Here is a 15,367-nt window from a genome sequence, read left to right as displayed (position 1 = left end):
ATGAAGGGGAGGAGACAGGTTAAATAAGTATTAAGCCTTGAGACATGGATTGTGTATCTGTGCCATTCAGAGGGTGAATTGGCAAGAGAAAATATTTAAGTGTCTTTGAATGAGGTATGGTAGTAGGTGCCAGGCGCACCGGTTTGAGTGTCAATAACTGCAACAATAATGATCCACCACCCAAAGGACATCCAGCCAAATTGACACAACTGTGGGAAGCATTGGAGTCAACATGGGCCAGCATCCCTGTGGAACACTTTCGACACCTTGTAGTCCATGCCAACGAATTAAAGCTGTCCTGAGGACAAAAGGGGTGCAACTCAATATTAGGAAGGTGTTCCTAATGTTTTCTACACTGTATATTACCATAAGTATTTCTATATTGCTGCTACCAGTCACTTTTCAGCCTTGTTTGCACGATTATTAATCCTGCTACCAGTCACTTTCTCTATTCCAGTATATAGAGTCCTCTCTTTTAAAATGAATTATACGTTATGGAGTAAACGGGCCATTCTGTGTTCGTGCTTCAGCCAACAGCTACACAAGCCATCTGTCCTGTAACCTGGGCGACATTCAGGATCCCTAAACTGTTGTGTGGATCCTTCAACAACGCCGAGAGGAGAGTTCAGCTGTCCTGTGTAATAACTGTTACAGGACAGAATCACAAGACAGGCATACGTAGACATTTTTCAACAACAACATGGTTTATTTAAAGCATAATTCTTATGTTTACATGCACAACTGCAAGTACAGTATATAAACATGAGTTCTCAGCCTTGCACTACAAATAAGAAATGTCACACCGTAACACTGATCAAAGCTCATCTGCTCCTGACAAAAATAATATTGCACTTTAAACATCCTCACGCACCAGTCATCTAAATAATATTCCCCACTTTATATATATTGCCTGGCTTTGCGCTTGCATTCACACAGTTATTTTTCTCGATGCAGTTCTCATACAGACACACCAGTAAGAAAGTCGTCTTAAAAAAGAAGAGGGCTACAAATGTAACTAATGCTCAGAAAAGGAAATATTCTACATAATACTTGTACAAATCTCAAGATCTTCAAGTGCTTTTTAGAGCAAAAGAAAAGTGTTCTTGTTTTATTTTTCAAATAAAATGGCATCTGAGCAGCTACTGCTCATCCTCGTTCTCCTGTCCAGAACCTTCTGAGCGGTCGCCCTCCAAGCGATCTGAGGAAAGGAAGGGAAAAAAGTGTGTAATAAACCCCTGGGTTATGTTCATTAAGGCACACGGAAAACAAAAATGTCCAGGTAATTCTACCCTATTTCAGACGGTTTTCTTCCATTTTGTGCCTAATGAACGCAACCTAGATCACATTCCCTACTGTACCTAGCTTGTGAGGTCTGTAGTGGAAGCGTCATAACTGGGTGCTGGTAATTGAGTGAATGAACCAGTTAATCTCCCGGTGGTAAGCGGTTTACTCAGCCCAGGCTCAAGGGTCCCAAAGTACATCGATAAGAACATAAATACTTCCACATGCACTTTCTATTGGTTCATTGGCCAACTGCTTTTCAAACGACCATTTGAACCAATTCGCAAAAGCCACAAAATATAGTTAATATCACTAAACTACGAGCAAAATGTAACTGAGTGAATGAGCATATGTACCCGTTCTTATGTGATTAAGGGAGGCCAGCATTCGCAGCATGAAGGATGCAGGGACTGTGATGGTGTTCCTGGTTTCCTCTAGCATCAACTCGTTACGCGTGATCACCTACAGAGAGAATAAGTGTGAGAGAAAGAGAGAGGGTGAAAGAAAGTGAAATATACCAGTGAACCTTGTAGTTGACCTCTGAATTCATCATCTCTGTTGTGTCAGAAGCATCAAAGAGAATGAATGTGGTTTCTATCACTGACGAGTTGGGAGTGGGACTGGTGAGAGAGGGAGCAGGGGTGAAGAAGGAGAAAGAGAAAGAAGAGGGCATGGGGAGGAGGAGGGAGAATAGAGAGAAGAGAACAGAGAGGGATATGTAAGCCTCCTGGGGCAAGGCGTCTCCAGTCAGCTGTTGTGACAGCTCATGGAGAAGAGAGGAAGTCCCACACAGTGGGGAATCCACTCCCTCTACTGGATGACAGAAGTGCACCCCAGTCTACTTGCTCATCTGCCATTAAGATTGAATAAATAATTTACCAAACATACCTCGTCAGCTAGGACTCTGTTAAACGATGGCGACACCTCCAGAGGTGACCAGATCTTGATGTCGTAGTCGATCCCTGACGAGGCAAGAACTGGAACAGACAGGAGACGCAAACTATTGGCAATAAGGTACGATACAGTAAAAGGGGGATACCTAGTCAGTTGTACAACTGAATGCATTCAACTGTAATGCATCTTCCGCATTTACCCCAACCCCTCTGAATCAGGTAGGGTGTGCGATGTTATTGGCTCTCTACACAAGGCTGAAGATGTAGCTAAACAAACTCACTGGGATCGTAGGGGTGTGGGTGTAGTGGTGAGACAAGGGTAGGTGTGTGTGTTACTGGGGTCGCAGGGGTGTGGTTGAGGTGTATCTGTAAGACTAGATGTAGGGGTAAAACTAGGGTAGGTGTGTGTTACACTGTTATTGCAATGCGTATGCCTAAGAGTGGTTGGGTAGGCTGAGATTTAGGACAGGGTGGACACCAGAGCTTGCGGACAGGCTGTATGAAGGCAACGCTGCCGAAAGGCTGCCTTAAGACTGGCAAGGGGGAGAGTTGAACAGAGGCAGCTGCTGTCAGTGTGTATGTGTTGCGCGCTTTCTCCAAGTTGTAAAAACAAGCAGAGCAGAAACTGGCTACTCTTTAGTTGACTGATGTAGCTGGCAAAGTAACTGCTGTTTGACTTAACAGAAAAAAAACGAAACTAGTGTTTATTCCCAGTGCTGAGCTAGTAGTGTAACAGATATGTAACGTTAGCTAATGTTTCACCCCCTCTCGACTGAAGTGAATGAATTAGCTAGCTAGTAGCTACCACAGGCAGTTCAGCTCTAGCCTCTAGCTAGCTCTCAAACTCTAGGTGGCATTCTGCCTTCTCCCTACAGTTTTAAGCAATTTGCGTCGCCCATGACTACCTCAAATCAAATTTTATTGGTCACATACACATGGTTAGCAGATGTTAATGCGAGTGTAGCGAAATGCTTGTGCTTCTAGTTCCGACCGTGCAGTAATATCTAACAAGTAATCTAACAATTTCACAACAACTACCTTATACACACAAGTGTAAAGGAATTAATAAGAATATGTACATATAAATATATGGATGAGCGATGGCCGTGCGGCATAGGCAAGATGCAGTAGATGGTATAGAGTACAGTATATACATATGAGATGAGTAACGTAGGGTATGTAAACATTATATAAAGTGGCATTGTTTAAATTGACTAGTGATACATTTATTACATCCAATTTTTTATTATTAAAGTGGCTAGAGGTTGAGTCAGTATGTTGGCAGCAGCCACTCAATGTTAGTGATGGCTGTTTAACAGTCTGATGGCCTTGAGATAGAAGCTGTTTTTCAGTCTCTCGGTCCCAGCTTTGATGCACCTGTACTGACGTCGCCTTCTGGATGATAGCGGGGTCAACAGGCAGTTGCCCGGTGGTTGTTGTCCTTGATGATCTTATTGGCCTTCCTGTGGCATCGGGTGGTGTAGGTGTCCTGGAGGGAAGGTAGTTTGCCCCTGGTGATGCGTTGTGCAGACCTCACTACCCTCTGGAGAGCCTTACGGTTGTGGACGGAACAGTTGCCGTACCAGGCGGTGATACAGCCCGACAGGATGCTCTCGATTGTGCATCTGTAAAAGTTTGTGAGTGTTTTCAGTGACAAGCCACATTTTTTCAGCCTCCTGAGGTTGAAGAGGCGCTGTTACGTCTTCTTCACCACACTGTCTGTGTGGGTGGACCATTTCAGTTTGTCCATGATGTGTACGCCGAGGATAGGTGGGTGCTCCCTCTGCTGTTTCCTGAAGTCCACGATCAGCTCCTTTGTTTTGTTGACGTTGAGTGTGAGGTTATTTTCCTGACACCACACTCCGAGGGCCCTCACCTCCTCCCTGTAGGCCGTCTCATCATTGTTGGTAATCAAGCCTACCACTGTAGTGTCATCTGCAAACTTGATGATTGAGTTGGAGGCGTGCATGGCCACGCAGTCATGGGTGAACAGGGAGTACAGGAGAGGGCTGAGAACGCACCATTGTGAGGCCTCAGTGTTGAGGATCAGCGGGGTGGAGTTGTTGTTTCCTACCTTCACCATCTGGGTGCAGCCCGTAAGGAAGTCCAGGACCCAGTTGCACAGGGCGGGGTCAAGACCCAGGGTCACGAGCTTAATGACGAGTTTGGAGGGTACTATGGTGTTAAATGCTGAGCAGTAATCGATGAACAGCATTCTTACATAGGTATTACTCTTGTCCAGATGGATTAGGGCAGTATGCAGTGTGATTGCGATTGTCGTCGTCTGTGGACCTATTGGGGCGGTAAGCAAATTGGAGTGAGTCTAGGGTGGAGGTGATATGATCCTTGACTAGTCTCTCATAGCACTTCATGATGACGGAAGTGAGTGCTACGGGGCAATAGTTGTTTAGCTCAGTTACCTTAGCTTTCTTGGGAACAGGAACAATGGTGGCCCTCTTGAAGCATGTGGGAACACCAGACTGGGATAGGGATTGATTGAATATGTCTGTAAACACACCAGCCAGCTGGTCTGCGCATGCTCTGAGGACGCGGCTAGGGATGCCATCTGGGCCGGCAGCCTTGCGAGGGTTTACACGTTTAAATGTTTTACTCACGTTGGCCGCGGTGAAGGAGAGCCCGCAGGTTTTAGTAGCGGGCCGTGTCAGTGGCCCTGTATTGTCCTCAAAGTGAGCAAGGAAGTTGTTTAATTTGTCTGGGAGCAAGACGTCTGTGTCCGCGACGGGGCTGGTTTTCTAATAATCCGTGATGGACTGTAGACCCTGCCACATACGTCTTGTGTTTGAGCTGTTGAATTACGACTCTACTTTGTCTCTATACTGACGCTTAGCTTGTTTGATTGGCTTGCGGAGGGAATAGCTACGCTGTTTGTTTCCGGTCGCCTTGTCATGACTAAAAGCAGTGGTTCGCACTTTTAGTTTTGCGCAAATGCTGCCATCAATCCATAGTTTCTGGTTAGGGAAGGTTTTAATAGTCACCGTGGGTACAACATCACCGATGCACTTGCTAATAAACTCGCTCACCGAATCAGCGTATACATCAATGTTGTTGTCTGAGGCTATCCGGAACATATCCCAGTCCACGTGATCGAAGCAATCTTGAAGTGTGGAATCCGATTGGTCGGACCAGCGTTGAACAGACCTGAGCACAGGCGTTTCCTGTTTTAGTTTCTGTCTATAGGCTGGGAGCAACATGTGAACTACAATCCCATCACTGTGTTTTAACGTTTAGAAATGTCAATAATCCTCGCTTGCGATACAGCTTTCGAAACCTATGGCCCTTGTCTTTCATCAGCGGGAAAGAATCCTTCAAATCTGAGATACCTCCTGCAGCCCTTTTGATACTGGAGACATTAGAAGAAACTCTAAGATAGAATTTATAGCAACTAAGCAATGCATTGCCATTAATTGGAAGGTTGGTTATCCTCCCACAATGTCACAACGGATAACAGAAATGTCAAGTTATGTATCACTAGATTGGATTAATTACAAGATTAGTCGTATGCTGGAAAATCTGCATAAAGTCTGGATGCCTTATATGGAATACAGTACGACAAAAGGAGTCTGTATTGAAAACATGCCCACGTCAGGGGAGATACCTATTTAGGCAATCCCTAGCTGCTGGGCTGCTCAGTCCTGGCCCTGTGGGTCTGACGTCCTGTGGGTAGTCGCCTTGGCCTAACACACCTGAAACCAATAATGAATGTCTCAGTAAGATCCTAAAGCTGAGTGGGGTGTGTTGGGTTGGGGCGCTGCAGGGCGGTGGACCCCTAGCGGCAGGAAGGGGCGACCCAGCTAAATTGAACAAAAATATAAACGCAAAATGTAAAGTGTTGGCCCCATGTTTTATGACTGGAAATAAAAGATCCTATACATTTTCCATACGCACAAAAGGCTTATTTCCTGTTAGTGAGCATTTCTCCTTTGCCAAGATAATACATCCACCTGACAGGTGTGGCATATCAAGAAGCTGATTAAACAGCATGATCATTACACAGGTGCACCTTGTGATGGGGACAATAAAAGGTCACTCTAAAATGTGCAGTTTTGTCACAACACAATGCCACAGATGTCTCAAGTTTTGAGGGAGCGTGCAATTGGCATGCTGACTGCAGGAATGTGCACCAGAGTTGTTGCCAGAGAATTGAATGTTAATTTCTCTACCATAAGCCGCCTCCAACGTCGATTTAGAGAATTTGGCACTATGTCCAACCGGCCTCACAACTGCAGACCACGTGTAACCACGCCAGTCCATGACCTCCACATCCGGCGTCATCACCTGCGGGATCGTCTGAGACTAGCCACCAACCTATAGGCCCTACATGACCCCAATGCATTTAAGAATTACACCAGGTCTGGGAAAGTAGAAATGCTGTTCGGGTCAGTGTATTTTTGGCCAACTGGCCCAACCGGGCCACTGAGGAAAAAAGTTAACGTTGGACCCTGGCGTGTTTCATATGCAGCCACGGAGTGGAGGCGCATAGGCTATTTACTGTGCTTTGATTGACAAACATCAAGCTTTAATATTTGTATTTATTATGGATCCCCATTTCCTGCCAAGGCAGCAGCTACTCTTCTTGGGGTCCAGCAAAATTAAGGCAGTTTATACAATTTTAATAAACATTACAATACATTCACAACACACTGTGTGCCCTCAGGCCCCTACTCCACCACTACCACACATCTACAGTACTGAATCCATGTGTATGTATAGTGCGTATGTTATCGTGTGTGTGTGTGTGTGTGTATGCATGTAGTATATGAAATGTGTTGAACAGACTGAATAAAGTCGATCTCATATCTTTGCCATCCATAAATCATACAACATAATTATATGTCCATGGTATCGCATCGGGACAAGTAACCTAAATATAGAATATAGTATTTTCGAAATGTAGTCCATCAGGACTTGCCAGACAGTAACATTAAAGTAAATTACTTGTCAGTAGCCTACCGAAATCGCATCGGTAAGAGCCGTTCATTTGGCTTCCTAATTTGCATACTGGTAGTCTTTTGGGCGATTATCTGCAGATAACTTATGAAAACATTCAATGAAGACGGTGGAATTCTTCTCATTGCAGTGGAGAGTGCGCCTCACTCTGGTCCAAAATATGACAAAAGAAAACAGATTGAATTGTTTTAAAATATATTGATATAGGTCTACTGATTTAAATCAAAGTGTTGACAACGGAGTAGTCAATTGCTACTTTCTGTGTAGCAAAGTCCATGTTTAACACCTGCTTCATTCTTCAATCATACCTGTATTGCAGATAGCTGACAAAATACCTCTTCAAGGAAGCCTGAAGCCTGTGGAAGTCAGCAGACTCTTAAGGACTATTTAAGTGCCGAGTGCAGTCAAAATTACGTTTATCCTGTGTTTTATATCATATTGTACAACAGCTGATAAAACTAACACTGTAAAAGTGTGAACAATTTAATCAGTGTTATTTTCTGGTAGTTGCAGTTTGAAAATACAATCTAGCATTGGAATGTACCAGAGGCCACCAAAACAGAGATTGTTCGGCATACATTTCTTAACACGGGCCCTGGAAGCATGGTTGGCTACTTTTACTAATTGGCTGGCTACTCCAACTGGTTGTGGAAATCACCGAGAATGTGTTTGTTTCTTATGATTCTATGCTTGATCTTATGTTTGTATAAAAAAACATTTGCATGCTTATACATTGTGTATGTTAACTATTATTTTTACTATGTTTTGTTACTTTCCCTAGGCCATTGCTGTAAATAAGAATGTATTCTCAGTCAACGGACCTGGTAAAATAAGGAATACAAAATAAATACAACTCACTGGGGTCGTAGGGGTGTGGCTGAAGGCAGTTTACTACGTGATTGTCGGCCTCCAGCAGCATCAGGTGCTCCCCCGTGTGTCTGTCCCAGATGAAGATGTGTCCGCAGTCTGAACCGCTCATCACAAAGTTGTTTCCCCAGAAACACGACTCCTTAATCTACAGAGAACACACAAATCATTGGCGTAGATAAATGAACGTTAAATGCTTTCAAAGCATCTCGAAACGTACTTATATATAGTGTGTCTGTGTGTGTATATGTATATGTATATATACACAATGCATTCAGAAAGTATTCAGACCCCTTCTTCCACATTTTGTTAAGTTACAGCCTTATTCTAAAATTGATTAAATACATTTTTTTCTATCAGGTTGGATGGGGAGTGTCGCTGCACAGCTATTTTCAGGTTTCTCCAGAGATGTTCGAAAGGGTTCAAGTCCAGGCTCTGGCTGGCCCACTCAAGGACAATCAGAGACTTGGCAAACTCCAAGCAGGCTGTCATGTGCATTTTACTGAGGAGTGGCTGCAGAGGTGGTTGTCCTTCTGGGAGGTTCTCCCATCTCCACAGAGGAACTCTGTCAGAATAACCATCAGGTTCTTGGTCACCTCCCTGATCGAGGCCCTTCTCTCCCGATTGCTCAGTTTGGTTGGGCGGCCAGCTCTAGGAAGAAACTTTTTCCATTTAAGAAAAATGGAGGCCACTGTGTTCTCGGGGACCTTCAATGCTGCATAAATGTTTGGGTACCTGTGCCTCGACACAATCCTGAGTTGGAGCTCTACGGACAATTCCTTCAACCTCATGACTTGGTTTTTGCTCTGACATGCCCTGTCAACTGTGGGACCTTATATAGACAGGTGTGTGCTTTTGCAAATCATTTCCAATCAATTGATTTTACCACAGGTGGATCCAATCAAGTTGTAGAAACATCTCAAGGATGATCAATGAAAACAGGAGGCACCTGAGCTTAATTTCAAGTGTCATAGCAAAGGGTCTGACTGTTTTCACTTTGTCATTGTGGGCTATTGTGTGTATATTGACGATAGACAATATTTATTTAATCAATTTTAGAAAAAGGCTGTAACGTAACAAAATGTGGAAGTCAAGGGGTCTGAATACTTTCCGAATGCACTGTATATATACACAGTACCAGTCATTCAAGGGTTTCCTTATTTTTACAATTTTCTACATTGTAGAATAATACTGAACACATCAAAACTATGAAATAACACATATGGAACATGTAGTAAACAAAAAAAGTGTTAAACAAATCAAAATATATTTTAGATGAGAGATTCTTCAAAGTAGCCACCCTATGCCTTGAGGACAGCTTTGCACACTCTTGGCATTCTCTCAACCAGCTGCATGAGAAATGCTTTTCCAACAGTCTCGAAAGAGTTCCCACATATGCTGAGCACTTGTTGGCTGCTTTTCCTTCACTCTGCGGTCCAACTCGTCCCAAACCATCTCAATTGGGTTGAGGTCGGGTGATTGTGGAGGTCAGGTCATCTAATGCAGCACTCCATCACTCTCCTTGGTCAAATAGCCCTTACACAGCCTGGAGGTGTGTTTTGGGTCATTGTCCTGTTGAAAAACAAATTATAGTCCCAAAAAGCGCGAACCAGATGGGACGGCGTATCGCTGTGGTAGCCATGCTGGTTAAGTGTGCCTTGAATTGTAAATTAATCACCGGTAGTATCACTAGCAAAGCACCATCACACCTCCTACTCCATGCTTCACAGTGGGAAACACAAATGCAGAGATCATCCGTTCACCTACTCTGCGTCTCACAAAGACACGGTGGTTGGAATCAAAAATGTCAAATTTGGATCCCTCAGACCAAAGGACAGAATTCCACTGGTCTAATGTCCATTGCTCATGTTTCTTGGCCTAAGCAAGTCTCTTCTTATTGGTGTCCTTTAGTAGTGGTTTCTTTGCAGGAATTCGACCATGAAGGCCTTATTCTCGCATTCTCCTAACAGCTGCTGTTGCGATGTGTCTGTTACTTGAACTCTGTGAAGCATTTATTTGGGCTGCAATTTCTGAGGCTGGTAACTCTAATGAACTTATCCTCTGCAGCAGAGGTAACTCTGGGTCTTCCTTTCCTGTGGCGGTCCTCATGAGAGACAGTTTCATCATAGCGCTTGATGGTTTTTTTCAACTGCACAAAGTTATTGACATTTTCCGCATTGACTGACCATGTCTTAAAGTAACGGTGGACTGTCGTTTCTCTTTGCTTATTTGAGCTGTTCTTGCCATAATATGGACTTGGTCTTTTACCAAATAGGTTTATATTCTGTATACCACCCCTACCTTGTCACAACACATATGATTGGCTTAAATGCATTAAGGAAAGAAATTCCACAAATTACCCTTTAACAAGGCACACCTGTTAATTGAAATGCATTCCAGGTGACTACCTCCAGATGCTGGTTGAGAGACTGCCAAGAGTGTGCAAATCTGTCATCAAGACAAAGGGTGACTACTTTGAAGAAACTCAAATATAACATATATTTTGACTTGTTTAACAGTTTTTTGTTAACGACATGATTCCATATGTGTTAATTTTTTTTATTTAACCAGGCAAGTCAGTTAAGAACAAGTTCTTATTTACAATGACAGCCAACCCTGGCCAAAACCCAATGATGCTGGTTCAATTATTATTCTACAATGTAGGCGACTCCGGAATACTGGCCTTCTAGGCAGAGTTCCTCTGTCCAGTGTCTGATCTTTTGTCCATCTTAATCTTTTATTTTTTAATGTTGAACAATTATTGTCACAGTTCTTTAGAGAGTCCTAATAGAATCTTTCTCTATATCTGGCCCATGATGAGTTTGTTGCTCTTCGCATGATGTTTTCAGTAGGGGCTCAGGTAGAAGTGAGCTGATCTAGAATCAGCTGTAAAAGAGGGACCAGAAGTAACCGAAGTCGGAAGTGAAGATTAGCGTACCATAGTCCTGGAGTTGCGGTGTCCCTTGTAGACCATTTTGACTGAAGGTCTCCTGATATTCTGGGTCTCGCTCTCCTCCATCTCTCTCCTCTCCTTCCTCCGACGAAACAACTCCTGGATACGGGCCGCAGCAGAGCGTCTGTGACACACGCCGGAAGACGCAGAGACACAAAGAGACACACACAAGTTATATACAGTATTGACAGTTAATATCTTTCACTCTATATCTGCAGAGAGGGAAGTGAATACTAAGCATCATGCTGATTCACCCCCGGATAATACTGAAGCGACCAAAACATCACATGGGAAAAGAATCAGCTTCAAGCTGCAAATACTCCACATGCCAAGCTAACTGACCGTCACCTGTCTTATACAACCCTACATATACTGTAGATAGGGCAATGTGCTTATTTGACTTCTGACTGTAGCCTATCTATCTATCTATCTATCTATCGATCTACAGAGTGTACAAAACATTAAGAACACCTTCCTAGTATTGAGTTGCACCCCCACCACCCTTTTTTCCCTCAGAACAGCCTCAATTCGTCAGGGCATGGACTCACAAGGTGTTGAAAGCGTTCCACTGTTGTGTCAAGTTGGCTGGATGTCCTTTGGGTGGTGGACCATTCTTGATACACACAGAAAACTGTTGAGGGTGAAAAACACTGCTGCTTTGCAGTTCTTGACACAAACTGGTGCGCCTGGCACCTACTACCATACTCCGTTCAAGGGCACTTAAATATTTTGTCTTGCCCATTCACCCTCTGAATGGCACACATACACAATCCATGTCTCAAGGCTAAAAAAAATCCTTCTTTAACTGGTCTCCTACCCTTCACCTACACTGATTGAAGTGGATTTAACAAGTGGCATCAATAAGGAATCGTATCTTTCACCTGGATTCAGCTGGTCAGTCTATGTAATGGAAAGAACAGGTGTTCTTATTGTTTTGTACAGTGCATTCATGTATCCAAGATGGCGTAGCAGTGTAGACGTGTTTTTGTTTCGTCCTCTCGTGTACGTTTGTATTTTTCGTATTTCTTGTATATATTTTAATTTTTTTTCTATCTCTTTTCGATTTTTAATTCGATTATACCTTCCGGTAACCTACCTCACCCAATGTGATACGGAATCGCTATTATTTTTTAACTTTGGAACACATTCAAGAACCCCCAGTAGCTAACCAGCTAATCAGCTACAAGCTATTTAGTCATTTTTAGCCGCTGCTAGCAGCTTTTACCTTCTGCACAGACACCAGCCCTGTTATTAGCCTGGGTATTACTCACCAATTTACCAACATCGGACTGTCTCTCCACAACAACGCCGGATTCCTGCCGTAATCCCTGAGCCACTACTTCTGATCCTCACAGCTAGCTTGCAGCTAGGGCCACTGCCACGAAGCTAGCACCAGTTAGCAAACACAATTCTACAATACCTCTTTCGCCATCGCCATCCGGCTTGGATTCTCTGTCGACACGACCACGTCTGGTCTGCAGACGAATACCCCATCCGCTGTGCCCTCAACCGGCCTCCGTCTGAGCAGACCCCCTCCGTCTGAGCAGACCACCCCCCGGGCTACTAACTTTAAACGCCGCGTGCTAGCGTAGTGGCGGCTTCCCTGCTCCATCTACGGCTGCCCCCTGGACACTACGATCACTTGGCTACATAGCTGATGCCTGCCGGACTGTCCATTAATTCACGGTACTCCATTCTGTTTATTTGTGTTTTATCTGTCGGCTCTGTGTTTTAACTCAGGCTCTGTGTGTAGTTAATCCAACCCCCTCTGCCTAGTAGTCGCCATTTTTACCTGCTGTTGCTGTGTTAGCTGACTAGCTGCTGTTATCTCACCTGTTGTTCTAGCTAGCTCTCCCAATCAAGACCTGCAATCACTTTATGCCTTACTGTATGTCTCTCTCAAATATCAATATGCCTTGTATACTGTTGTTCAGGCTAGTTATCATTGTTTTGGTTTGCAATGGACCCCGTAGTTCCACTCTCCGTACCTCTGATACCTCCTTTGTCCCGCCTCCCACACATGCGGTGACCTCACCCATTGAGACCAGCATGTCCAGAGATACAACCTCTCTTATCATCACCCAGTGCCTGGGCTTGCCTCCGCTGTACCCGTGCCCCACCATACCCCTGTCTGCACATTATGCCCAGAATCTATTCTACCACGCCCATAAATCTGCTCCTTTTATTCCTTGTCCCCAACGCTCTAGGCGACCAGTTTTGATAGCCTTTAGCCGCACCCTCATCCTACTACTCCTCTGTTCCTCGGGTGATGTGGAGGTAAACCCAGGCCCTGCATGTCCCCAGGCACCCTCATTTGTTGACTTCTGTGATCGAAAAAGCCTTGGCCTCATGCATGTCAACATCAGAAGCCTCCTCCCTAAGTTTGTCTTACTCACCGCTTTAGCACACTCTGCCAACCCTGATGTCCTTGCCGTGTCTGAATCCTGGCTTAGGAAGGCCACCAAAAATTCTGAGATTTCCATACCCAACTATAACACTTTCCGTCAAGATAGAACTGCCAAAGGGGGAGGAGTTGCAATCTACTGCAGAGATAGCCTGCAAAGTTCTGTCATACTTTCCAGGTCTATGCCCAAACAGTTCGAACTTCTAATTTTAAAAATGAATCTCTCCAGAAATAAGTCTCTCACTGTTGCCGCCTGCTACCGACCCCCCTCAGCTCCCAGCTGTGCCCTGGACACCATCTGTGAATTGATCGCTCCCCATCTAGCTTCAGAGTTTGTTCTGTTAGGTGACCTAAACTGGGATATGCTTAACACCCCGGCAGTCCTACAATCTAAGCTAGATGCCCTCAATCTCACACAAATCATCAAGGAACCCACCAGGTACAACCCTAAATCCATAAACATGGGCACCCTAATAGACATTATCCTGACCAACTTGCCCTCTAAATACACCTCTGCTGTCTTCAATCAAGATCTCAGCAATAACTGCCTCATTGCCTGTATCCGCTACGGGTCCGCGGTCAAACTACCACCACTCATCACTGTCAAAAGCTCCCTAAAACACTTCTGCGAGCAGGCCTTTCTAATCGACCTGTCCCGGGTACCCTGGAAGGATATTGACCTCATCCCGTCAGTTGAGGATGCCTGGTCATTCTTTAAAAGTTACTTCCTCACCATATTAGACAAGCATGCTCCATTCAAAAAATGCAGAAATAAGAACAGATATAGCCCTTGGTTCACTCCAGACCTGACTGTCCTCGACCAGCACAAAAACATCCTGTGGCGAACTGCAATAACATCGAAGAGCCCCCGCGATATGCAACTGTTCAGGGAAGTCAGGAACCAATACACACAGTCAGTCAGGAAAGCAAAGGCCAGCTTTTTCAAGCAGAAATTTGCATCCTGTAGCTCTAACTCCAAAAAGTTCTGGGATACTGTAAAGTCCATGGAGAACAAGAGCACCTCCTCCCAGCTGCCCACTGCACTGAGGCTAGGCAACACGGTCACCACCGATAAATCCGTGATAATCGAAAACTTCAACAAGCATTTCTCAACGGCTGGCCATGCCTTCCTCCTGGCGACTCCAACCTTGGCAAACAGCCCCGCCCCCCCCGCTGCTACTCGCCCAAACCTCCCCAGCTTCTCCTTTACCCAAATCCAGATAGCAGATGTTCTGAAAGAGCTGCAAAACCTGGACCCATACAAATCAGCTGGGCTTGACAATCTGGACCCCCTATTTCTGAAACTGTCCGCCGCCATTGTCGCACCCCCTATTACCAGCCTGTTCAACCTCTCCTTCGTATCATCTGAGATACCCAAGGATTGGAAAGCTGCCGCGGTCATCCCCCTCTTCAAAGGGGGAGACACCCTGGACCCAAACTGTTACAGACCTATATCCATCCTGCCCTGCCTATCTAAGGTCTTCGAAAGCCAAGTCAACAAACAGATCACTGACCATCTCGAATCCCACCGTACCTTCTCCGCTGTGCAATCCGGTTTCCGAGCCGGTCACGGGTGCACCTCAGCCACGCTCAAGGTACTAAACGATATCATAACCGCCATCGATAAAAGACAGTACTGTGCAGCCGTCTTCATCGACCTGGCCAAGGCTTTCGACTCTGTCAATCACCATATTCTTATCGACAGACTCAGTAGCCTCGGTTTTTCTAATGACTGCCTTGCCTGGTTCACCAACTACTTTGCAGACAGAGTTCAGTGTGTCAAATCGGAGGGCATGCTGTCCGGTCCTCTGGCAGTCTCTATGGGGGTACCTCAGGGTTCAATTCTCGGGCCGACTCTTTTCTCTGTATATATCAATGATGTTGCTCTTGCTGCGGGCGATTCCCTGATCCACCTCTACGCAGACGACACCATTCTGTATACTTCTGGCCCTTCCTTGGACACTGTGCTATCTAACCTCCGAGCTTCAATGCCATACAACA

General features: G+C 44.9%; 1 protein-coding gene across 1 annotated transcript in view; it reads right to left on the bottom strand.

Moving 5' to 3' along the window:
* Positions 1-681: 681 nt before the first annotated feature.
* Positions 682-15,367, bottom strand: part of LOC120063983 (DDB1- and CUL4-associated factor 6-like) — a 78,902-nt gene continuing 64,216 nt past the window's right edge. The window contains exons 14-18 of the mRNA XM_039014294.1: positions 10,948-11,086; positions 8,001-8,157; positions 2,170-2,258; positions 1,638-1,743; positions 682-1,198 (exon numbers count right to left, since the gene is read on the bottom strand). Coding sequence (XP_038870222.1) covers positions 1,140-1,198; positions 1,638-1,743; positions 2,170-2,258; positions 8,001-8,157; positions 10,948-11,086 — 550 coding nt within the window. The 3' untranslated portion in view covers positions 682-1,139. The remainder of the gene's footprint in view (positions 1,199-1,637; positions 1,744-2,169; positions 2,259-8,000; positions 8,158-10,947; positions 11,087-15,367) is intronic.

The sequence above is a fragment of the Salvelinus namaycush genome, chromosome 19 (assembly GCF_016432855.1).
Source record: "Salvelinus namaycush isolate Seneca chromosome 19, SaNama_1.0, whole genome shotgun sequence".
Taxonomy (NCBI): Eukaryota; Metazoa; Chordata; class Actinopteri; order Salmoniformes; family Salmonidae; genus Salvelinus; species Salvelinus namaycush.
The sequence above is the reverse complement of the archived record's forward strand: the minus strand, read 5'-3'. Positions and strand labels throughout refer to the sequence as shown.